This window comes from Camelus dromedarius, chromosome 14, assembly GCF_036321535.1.
Source record: "Camelus dromedarius isolate mCamDro1 chromosome 14, mCamDro1.pat, whole genome shotgun sequence".
In the NCBI taxonomy this organism is placed as follows: Eukaryota; Metazoa; Chordata; class Mammalia; order Artiodactyla; family Camelidae; genus Camelus; species Camelus dromedarius.
This window is the reverse complement of record NC_087449.1, coordinates 29,955,594-29,966,909: the sequence shown is the minus strand read 5'-3', so window position 1 is coordinate 29,966,909 and position 11,316 is coordinate 29,955,594. Positions and strand designations below refer to the sequence as shown.

The window sequence follows — 11,316 nt, the reverse complement described above, 5'->3', positions numbered from 1 at the left end:
TGAGGAGAAGACTGGAGCACAGAGCACTAAGAGACCATCAGAGACAGTGAAAAGCATCACCTTCCCCAAAGGCCAACTGGGATTTTGAATCACATGAATAAAGGTTAGATCATGAGTCCTTAAAACATTTTTTTATTTCTAACACTAATGTAGTGATAACTAGAATTAGATTGTATTTTAGGGAAATCAGTTTTCCTATCTGATACCTAGTTTCTCTCCTTTAAGTTCTAATTAGTGTACTATTTAAGTTCTATCTTAGAGGGGGAAAGTTCTTATAACCTAGAAGAAGACTGGAAATTTTTCATCGTTTGAGAAAGCTGGCTAGAATTTTCTTGCTCCCTAGCCACCAAGAGCGGGGAGGATAAAGATGTATCTGTGACGCTTTACATTTTTCTCTTTTAATCTTCTTAGTTGTACTATAATGTAGGTGTTAATATTCTCATTGTGTAGATGAGGAACCTTAAAATCAAATCTGATAACCTGCCCAAGATCACACAGCTAGCAAGAGAGATAAATTGCAGCAGAGAAGCTGCAATGTAAGTGTTCCTGTGTGCTTACCTTTCTGATTCTTCAGCGCCTTTTCTCCCTTTTTTTTCCTTTGGTATCAGAAACTTGGGCTTCCGAAGTTTTAGTTTATCTTCATTGCTGAGAAGAAAAATATTTTGAGCAAGTAAATTAAGATTGAACTAAAACGTGTATGGAACCATCAGTACTTTCTGGGCAATGATGTTTTTACCAAAAAATTAAAAGGTCATCTAGAAGTATATTTTGATGATCTGTGGCAAGGCCAGATAGTAAATATTTCAGACTTGGCACGTCATTTCATCTCCATGGTTAACTACTCAGCTCTGCTGCTGTCACTGCATTTACAAAAACAAGCAGCTGGCCAGGTTTGGCCCACGGGCCATAGTTTGCTGATGCCTGATCCATTGTGATCCAAATTTGAAGCCAGGAGCAAGAGATCAACCTGCTTATGATCACACTTCCTCTTGTTTCTGAGCCTCAGTTTCTTCAACTCTAAAATGCGAATGATAAAATGGATCTTCACTGTGAGACAAGACTCATCCAATTAGTGTTTAGCATTAGCAGAAAAGGATTCAGAGAGCAGAGAGGCTATTAGAGAAGGGACCCCTGTTTTTGAGCACCTATGCATCAAGTCTTAGGCTAGGCATTTTACACGTTAACTAACTTGGTTTTTACAGTAAGCACTGTAACAGTCCTTTAAAGTAGCCTTTCATAGTTTTACAAAGGGTGAACAGACGATCTAGGGAACTTACCATAGTCACAGAAACAGTGGCTTTGAACCCAGTGGCTTTGAAGCCAAGTGTGTTTGACTCTTAAATCTATGGTTTTTTACCCTGCCTGCTGCTCCAAAACATTTCTTTGCTGCTATGACAAAGTTACCAATATGTTTATCACTGATGTGAGCAAGACAGGATGCTGCTGTGACAGCCATCTGTGTGTCAATGGTGTGTGCACATCAGAACACTTCAATAACTCTTCACTGGGTAAATTATAATCATAAGGATATTATGTCAAGAATCTGAAAGTTTTTCAGTGACATTGTGTCACCATTCCCTTTGGATAATGGTCACAAGTGTCCAACAGAATATCAAGGACTCAGCATTCAACCAGCATTACAAAGATGCAGCTTAGACGTATGGGGTTAACACACACAAACTACTGCACATAAAACAGGTAAGCAGCGGGATTCACCATACAGCACAAGAAATTATACTCAACACTTAACAATAACCGACAATGGAATAGGATCAGAAAAAATAACCATCATCATGCTGCGCACCTGAAACTAACAATATCGTAAGTCAACTATGCGACAGTAACGAAGATGCAGCATAGGAAAGGCTTTTAAGACGCCTTCCAGGCTTGCCTAGGGATCTCCGACCACCCTCTTTTCTCAATATCTATTGTCTCTGGTGTCTATAGCAAGGAACTCAGCAGTTACTTCTTTTCTAACTGATGTTCATGCATTTTCTCTCCACTTTTACGTTCCCATGGGATCCAGACAGACATTCCAGATGTAGCTACCCCACGCTCAGCACAACGCGAGGCATGCAGCAAGTGCTCACTGAGAACGCGAGTGTGGCCCTGTGTGGAGAGGAGCTTCAGCTGTGAGGGGAGGGGACAGGCAAAGAAGACGCCTACTTAAAATTTTATTTTCTTACTGATTATAAAGAAATACACCCTGAATATTTTAAAAATTGGAAGTGGAACTAGAAAAGAGACAAAATAAGCATACCCTGACCTCCCAACCTCTCAAAGACATCCAAGTTTCCTGCTGAACATTTTCTGAGAACTTAAAAAAACTGAATTGAGATCAATACTGTGCAGGCATTTTGGATACATAATGCCGTGTTACTCTTGCAGAAAGGTCATACCAATTTATACCCCTGCTAGCCATGTGAACATTATGGTCAACTCTGCCTCTCTGTCAACTTACTTTGGCTTTTCTAGGGATCTAGGTAGAGATCTTAACGCACTCGGCAGGATGAGGATAGTTTTTTGCCATATCACAGGTTAAGAAACTAAGATTCAGAGAAGTAAGAGGACACGCCATAGGTCCCACTGTACCAAGTTGCAGAAGCTGTTTGAGCGTCCTTTTCAAGATCCCCCTCTTCTTCCTTCCCTTGCTGACTCTAGGGGATGTTCTAATGAACAAAGGGAAATGGAATGAAAAGCAGACATCTGGATTATCTAGCAACAACCTGATCCAGGGCTGCTTACGCATCTCAGTCTAATACCTACCACTAGACACGACATGCAAACTGGCCAAGCTTACAAGAGCTCAGAGATCGTCTTCCATCTCTCTTCTCATTCCAAATTCTGCTACTTTCCATCAGCGTTCCACCTGCTACAAATACCTTTAATAACAGAAGATTTACTCTATCACATGAAAAAGAAATTGGTCGGATTTTGACAGGGCCAAGTGCCTTGGAAAATACCACTTAATCATAAAATACTGTCTTCATTTCACCACCTTAGAACACACTTTGATCATCTTTCACCTGGGCGATTTTAACGATACTCTAACCAGTGTTCTACTTCTGACCTTCCCTCCAGAGCATTCTGCAGAAGGGTCTAATTATTCTTCCTGACGTGTGGCTCTGAGTACATTGTCTTCTTGCCCATAGTTCTAAATGTCCTCATTTGGCAATAAGGCAAAGAATTTTCCGAAAGGGCCCTCCGAGTACTAAACTACTAGATCCTGGATAAAAGGGTTTTTTTGTTTTGTTTTGTTTTAACAAATTGCTACACCTTACACTTAGATTAAGCCCTGCACACAGAACCTTAATAGCCTGCCCCAGGTAAACTGAAACCAGCCGGAGGGCAGTAAGCAGTGTGCAAGCACGGAAGACAAGCTCGTCCTGAGGGAAGACAGAAGGTCGAACTTTAGGTCAAAGGAAAGGCAGGAGTTAAGACAGACTGTCATCTTGGATTTTTTTAAAAGTCAAATTCAGCTCATGCTATTTATATGAGCCAGTGAACAAGAATATGGAAAACAAAATTAAAGGACCAAAAATGTATAATGGGAGATATTAACTAAAAGAAAGGCCAAGTAGGTATATAAGATTGGGCAAATCAGACTTGAAGACAAAGCATCACTAGGAAATTAGCTTAGTGTCGCAGTAAAGAGAATGGATTGGGAGTCCAGCTGCTGGGGTCTGAGTCCTGGTTCTACCTCCTACAGGCTGTGTGAACTTGGGCAGATAACTTCTGTGTCTCAGCCTCTCCTGTAAAATCTGCATAATAATAGCATCTGCCTCACAATTGTGAGGACTGAATGAGTTAATACGTACTAAATCTATAAAACAGTGACTGACCCACAGTAAGAGCTACAGAAGTTATTATTTTTGTTACCAATAGTATTAAGGGGGATGGGAATGGCTACAACATAACAAATAAATTCAATTCACTAGAAAGTATTTAAAACTTTGTATGCAGCTAATAAGAGAGACTTAGAATATATAAAGCAAAAAATTGATAGAACTTTTGGAAGAAACTGACCAATCTGCCACCTTTGTGTGAGATGTCAACCCATTTCTTTTACATACTGATTGACAAGCATCTAGAAATTCATAAATCTGTAGAAGATTTTACTAAGAGAACGCATTTGGTTTAAAGGACATAAATTGATCCTTATATCAGTTAGAGAAGTCATATTTTTCTAAAGTACCCATGGAACATTTACACAAATTGACCATAGACTAGGCATGAGTCATGTCACAGAACATCAAGGTACTGGTATCAGCCACCTTCTCAGTGTACTACTGTCAGATCAGCTACTTTTCCAGAGCACAGTGCAATTAAGAAACCAGTGACACTGGAATAGAAAGAATACAGAGCATGGAAACAGATCTTCAGGTAGAAACTTAGCATGACAAAGACGGCACTGTAGATATGGGGAAAACAGGCGCTTTTTAATTAATATTGCTAGGACATTTAGCCATACGGGAGAAAATTCAATTGGATTTCTACTTCAATAAAAATATAAAAATCAGTTCCAGATAGATCTAAGGTTTACGTGCAAAAGGCAAAAAGTTACCAGTTTTAGAAGAAAATATGGGAGAATATCATATGATCTTGGGATAAGTTTCTTTAAAAGATACAGAAAGCAACAGTCATAAAGGGCGAACTGGTCAATTCAAATACATTAAAATTAAGAATTTCTATTCATCATAAGACTAGAAGGGAAGCTGAAGTAAGCTACAAAATGGGAGAAGATATTTGTAACACTTGTAACTGATAAAGGAATAGTATCTAGAATGCATTTTTTAAAAACTCATTATCTATAAATGAAAAAGAAAAAATAGAAGAAAAAGGTAGCCCCGTAGAAAAACAGGCAAAGGGTATGAACGGGCGGGCCTTCCGTTGAGACACAGACAAGAGGGGTCAACAAGCATTAAAAGAGGTTCACGTTGTTAGTGATGAAGTTAATGCAAATTAATACCACAATGAGATAGTATCTTCGCCCACTCAGTTGGAAAAAAGAATTCTTTCTGTCCTGTTGGTGAGAATATGGGTCAATATTCCTTTTATATACTGCTGGGAAGAGTGCACATTGGTACCACCACTTTGGAAAACAAGTTGGCATCTTCTCATGAACTTGCATTCCCTATATAATTTGCATTTATTTCCCCTTCTAAGTATATACATGAGTAAGAAAATTTGTAGCAGTACTGTCCATAAGTGCAAAAAAATTGGAACTAGCCCAACACCCACAAGCGAATGGCTACATTGTGGCGTATGTAAAAAGGAACTTTGCAGAACAGGAGAAATGAATTTAATGAACAGTGGTTTTAAAAAAGGATTTCATTTCAGTAAAAAATAATTGCAGAATTCTACATACATAGCATGATACCATTTTTATAATGTTAAAATCCCAAATAAAACAGTATGTTTTAATCACTTGGGTTTGCTAACACTATTTTTATCCTGAACAGGAATGAAAGACACGAAATTTAGGAGAGCAGTTACCTTGGGGGAAGGCGATGAGACAGATTAAGGGATGAGTGCAAGTAGAGGAACCAAGACATAGGATGTGTTCTGCGTCTGAAGCTGAGTTATGGCTTCAGAGGAATTTGTTTTATCATGCTTTACAACTTAACGTATGTTTCTTGTTTTCTTTTCATTTTTATAAATATCGTATCATTTATTTTTAAGAAAAAAGTTATTAACTCTATAGTTTCGTATTCCTGGGCTCTCCTCCATCTCCTACCAAATCGCATTTCCTGCCTGTGACACCCACCTTCCTGACCCTGTGCCCCACTGCAGCTTCCCAAGCACACGTTTCCCATTTACACAGCTGTCCCTCCCCCTGCCCCCAGCTGACTTTCCCCGCTCCTCCCCGTCTCAGTCCCCAGTCTCCACCTGTTAAAGTGTTTCCTATCCTTGCCTCTTCAACTTGGCACAGAGACTTTTCTGATCCCCTAAATAATGGAAATGTCTGCCAATGCTGAGCTTCCGGATTATTTTACACATTTTTTTGGAAGCAGGTTCTTCTTTGTTAACTGATTTAACAAACTTTTGGTGTGAGGACACAAGACACTGATCGGGAAGCCACAGTCCTCCTCAGGGAGCTCCCGTCTAGAGCTGGACAGGCAAGAACTAAGACCAACACAACCATGAAAAAAGGCTCTAATAAAATAGCGGTACCTAAACCCAAACAGATACGGCTTCCTGGGGAAAGCAAAATCTGAATTCAGTTTTATATAATGAAGGATAAAATACTTAACCAAGCAAAAAGCATGGCAAAGTGTGTTACAGGCAGAACAATTCTGCTCCTAAATTCTCACCTCCTTGGAAAGGCCTTCCCCAGATGTCTACTCTAATATGACTGTCAGTCTCCTACCAGCACAGACACCATATGCCCCCTCTTTTTCAAAATATCCGAAGCAATCAAATTCCCATGCTTAAGTTTAGATTTTAAAATTAATTTACGCATCTCCAATCATATAGGAAATAGGAATATCTCTTGTTCACTGTGTTATCCCCAACACCTAGCACAGTGCCTGGCATATAGTACATGCTCAATAAATGTTTGTTGGGTGAATTGATTAAGTCAGAACAAATGTGAAGGTTTAGAAATGCTGGACAGCTTTCTGAGTTCAAGAAGCACCCAGCTAGTACAGTATGGATGGAACAGAGGAATGGTGGGTGAGTGGGAAGTACAGGTGAGGTTGAGATTTGCCAGGGGCTAGAGCAATAATGAATCTGATGTCTTCTCAAACAGTGTGGATTTCATTCTGGGAGCGGTGGCAACCATTAACCATTTTTAAGCTGGTGGATAGTGGGTTCTGTGACATGATCACGTTTGCACTTTAGAAAGTGCGGAAAATAAACTAAGTGGAGGTGAGACGGCCATTGAGGAAGTCACTGCAGCAATCCAGCTGAGAAACAGTGCCTGCCCTGTGGCTGTTTTAAGTATCAGCAGGGATGACCTGCTTCCCTGCTGTATCCCTGTTAAGTATCAGCAGGGATGACCAACAAGGTAAACTGACTGACTTTGACTTTGTGGCCGTGCAGTGGGGATGGAGGAGCAGGAACATTGTGAGTTACGGGAAAGGAAGAGGGTGCAGGGCAAGAGAGGAGGAGGAGTCCTAACGTCTAGGGGTTTGGTGTGAGCAACTCTGTGTTTATTGAAACAATCACCAGCATAGACATTAGAAGAAAGGGATCATATTTGGATGGCGAGATTAGGAGTTCTTATGGAATTCTGAGTTTCACATAGAGTTATTTAGAACGTTTATTAAGGAAGAAAGAAATCTGACCTCAAAATTGTAACTTTTGATATCATTACCATATTGGTTGTAATTACAGCCCTAGGTGTGGATGAAACCATTCAAGAACATATAAAGGAAGAAGGGAAGAGAACTGATACAGGAAATCTGAGAGACATAATTTTTAAAGAGCTGAATGGCAGAATTAGAACACACACATGCACAAAACCAAAATCAACCACACAGGGGGAGCAGCAGCCAAAGATGAGGAATAAGAAATGATAACATACAAACCTGGGGAAAAGTTAGTATTTTTTTCTTTTTAAGGATGGCACAACCAATAATCTGAGATATTACAAAGAAGCCAAGCATAATAAGGACTTAAAGGTATCCACTGGATTTAACAAAGAAGTTCACAGTAACCTTACCAAAAATAAGTCCACTGTCATGACAGGGACAGGAGCCCCATTGGAGTGAGCTTGGAAAGAGGTATCTAAGATGAGCAGAGGAGACCTGCATTTCCAGCCATTTAGTTGAGAGAGAGAGGACAGATAGTAAGTAGCCAGAGAGAGGCCATCAAGTTTCAGATGCTTTGCTGCTTTTGATAGATTTTAGTAATTTAGGCTTTAGAACAGACATTCTGTCAGCTAGTGCTTGCGACTCTCCGTAAGAGGTTATTAAATAAGTGTTTGCTGTGTCGCAATGAACTTCATGTCTATAGATTTAAAAGTGAGAAAGCTCCAGTGAGTTATGAATCACTTACCACTGTTACGTCTTGTACGTTATTCACTGTTTTTCTTTCCTCGGGGGGGGGGGGGGGATATATCGCAACTTGACTTTTCACCTAGTCCCCAGGGACCCGAGAGATGGCCCTCTGATCGTATTTAACAAAGCATCAGCAGTGTTAAGTATCAGCAAGGATGACCAGTGAAGTAAATTGACTTACTTTGACTTTTTTTCATTTACGTCCACATCATCATAGACAATAACTTCCTGAGACCAAAATTCTAGGGTCGAGATAGGATCAAAATAGTCCATTATTAGGTATGGTTTGTGCAGTCTCTGGCTTTCCAGATTATACACAATCACTTAAGTATCCAGGTGCATCCCCAAGTCTGTTCTATCAAAACCTGATCATGGAACACAGAAAAGCTGACAGGGTCAAAGACCAAAAAGAATATCCATTTGGGGAGAAATTCAAACGAGCAATTAAAAACCAGTGAGATGTCTTAGTATCTCAAACACATAAATATTTACATCCATTTGATTTCATGCAGATTTCCAAAAAATCTGAGTTGCTGAAAGGATCGTTTCACACTAGGTTCCCATCCTCCTGGAACTGGACAGAGCTGTTAGCACTGCTAGGACAGTGAGAGGGCTTCATTCCCAAGGGGAAAATAACTTAACAGAGCATTCGTATTGATTTTTCTGCCATGATTTTCATTCCCAATCACTGACAATGGCTTCTGTATAGTAACTGTGCATAAAACTGGACCAGACTTAGCCCATAATCATAACTAGGCATTTTCAGATTAGGACGTTCACATTCCTTGGTGCTCCATGTAGAATTCCATAATACCCTAGTGACTCACCACCTGAACAAGTCTGAAACCTTCTGGTGTAATTATTCACAATTCATATTCAATTATTCATAAATTTGGATGGGGGTACAGTTAGTGCCTATTTTAAGTTGGCTTTTTTTTTTTAACATAGACCAAGGATATTTAGGGAGACCTGTGATCTTACCAGGTTTATGTAATCATTTGTTACTTAGTTCAGCAAACTCATATTTGTGGAACATAATATACATTTGAATTGCCAAATCAGAGTAAAATCAAAGTAGCCACCATCACCAGAGCCCATAAACAAAAACTGACAAACAACAAAACACCTGGCCCTCTCTCTGTCAGTGCCAGATGCAGCTTACTGACATGTGCGGAGAGCGCCGTGTGTCAGGCACTGTGCTGATTTGTGCATTATTGCTTCCATAGCAAAGCAAAAAATACTCCAGTGACCCGTCCTTAGTTCAGTTAGTATGTATGCTGTGAAGTGATCGTGTTCAATTTACTGTGTCTGCATTAGGGTGATGTGGCTGTCAAGTCCTTCAGGAGGTTATGTGAAATGCACGAGCTTTGTGTTCAGAGACGTGAGTACAAATCTCAGATCACTGAAGTATGCATGTGGTCCTAGAGCCTTCCTGAAAAAGGTGATGCATCTACTTCTCTGGGATGTTAGGAGTCCTGGTACACAGCAGGCATTTGAGAAATGTTATTCTTCTTCCTCAAAGTAAGTGATACTATTGGCTAAAATGTCTTCTTTGATTTCGATGTATCAACTTTTCATTAAAATGCAGAATTCAGGAAGGATTACCATTTCTTTTTCTCAGGCTCTAAACATGCTGATGCTGAATAGTTTTGTGCCAGCAATAAGCGAACGTCACTTACCTACATCAGGCAGCGAAATGGAAAACGCACTGTTAATTGACAAAAGACATAAAAGGGTTAAGGGAAGAGCCATGTTCAGAAATATTAGCTGATACATCTCAAATAACACAGCAATGACTAGGTTTCTTGATATAAATACTGGGGGGGAGAAGAGATGAAGCAAACCTTCCCTGCAGCTTTGTTCTGATCACCCCCTCTCCTTTTTGTAAATGAGCTGATTTATCCCTGGGGACCTCCTGCACCTCCTTTCCTAACTAGACAGTCTCAGCCTAACCCAGAGCCCTGCCCTCCTCTGATCTTCCAAGTTGCCAATCAGATACATCCCATGTGGGGTAAGTATGGTGAGAGGGAACGCCCTGCTGCGGACACTGGACCCTGACTATGTATGTGTTTAACCAAACAGGTGACTTGAGGGGAGAATTCCAGGCCGGTGGAAATGGAAGGAGGTAAATGTGCTAAGTAGGCAAGGATGTCTGGCTCAGGTAGAACGTCTGGCTTTCCTCAGATCTCACAGTTAAGGAGATTACATGGAAGGACATATGATACGGTAGGAAAAAATCCATGTATTTTAAGCAATGAATTTCAGTTCAGTCCTACAGGTGTTCTGGGGACACTCACCATGGGCCAGGCCCATGTGCTGGGCACACAAAATGATCAGACACAGATTCTGTCCTGAAGGAGCCTGGGGTTTAGTGAGGGAGATAAAAGTAAATCACACTCTGTGATGTGAACATGAAAAGGGAATGACCACAGGAACAGCACGAGCCTTTATGGAAGCCTTCGTTTGTTCATTTCTGAAATGAAGACCAGCAGCGCCTGTCCTGTGGAGTTGCCTTGGTACTGGAGGGGCACTCCTCGGTGAGTGCCCGGGCCAGAGCTGACGCTCAGTGGACCCTACCGTTAGTGTCTGTGAGACCAGACTGGATGTTGTCAGGACTGTGATGAGCAGGACGGAGCAGGAGAAAATGACACAGTCCCTGGAGTCTGAGCGCTGAACCTGACCCTCAGCTCCGCCACTCAGCCGTTCACCCTGCCGGCGAGGCACCTAACTTTTCAAAGTCTTAGTTTTGCATCTGTGAAATGGAGAAACAAGTTTCTAACTCACGGGTGGTGGCTCTGAAGATGCGAGAGCCCGCAGAGGAGGCCCTGGTGCAGCCCCAGCCCTCCGGTGCCCGGTGAGCACCTGTCCTCGGGCTCTCCACTCGGGGGCCCCCGCTTAAGGAAGCCTTTCTCAACACCAGTCTCCTTCCTCCACTTTAATTGGGCCAGCGTGCTGGCTGCCCCTATTTACCCATAGAAACCAAGGCCACAAAAACTCTACAATGAGATTTCCTTCCTTTAGGTCATCTATCCGTTCAACAGGTATTTACTGAGCACCTGTTGTATCCCAGGCAGTTTTTTTTTTTCCTTCCAGACACTGTTCTTCATGTTGGAGACAGAGCAGTAGACAAAACAGTCAACATCCCTGCCTTCATGGATTCTAGTAGAGGGAGGCAGACAGAAAACTGACAAGGAAATTTATGGTCTGTCATGTGAGGAAACGTACAGAGCTAAGTGAAATTAAGAGAAACAGCACAGGGTCGGGGCAGGAGGACTGGAGGTGAGGGTTGGTTTGCCTGAGGCAGGCTTCACTG

General features: G+C 41.3%; 1 protein-coding gene across 1 annotated transcript in view; it reads right to left on the bottom strand.

Moving 5' to 3' along the window:
- The window catches only part of FYB2 (FYN binding protein 2), a 98,158-nt gene that overhangs the window by 5,965 nt on the left and 80,877 nt on the right, over positions 1–11,316 (bottom strand). The window contains exons 14-16 of the mRNA XM_031465204.2: positions 9,683–9,711; positions 8,185–8,245; positions 559–645 (exon numbers count right to left, since the gene is read on the bottom strand). Coding sequence (XP_031321064.2) covers positions 559–645; positions 8,185–8,245; positions 9,683–9,711 — 177 coding nt within the window. The remainder of the gene's footprint in view (positions 1–558; positions 646–8,184; positions 8,246–9,682; positions 9,712–11,316) is intronic.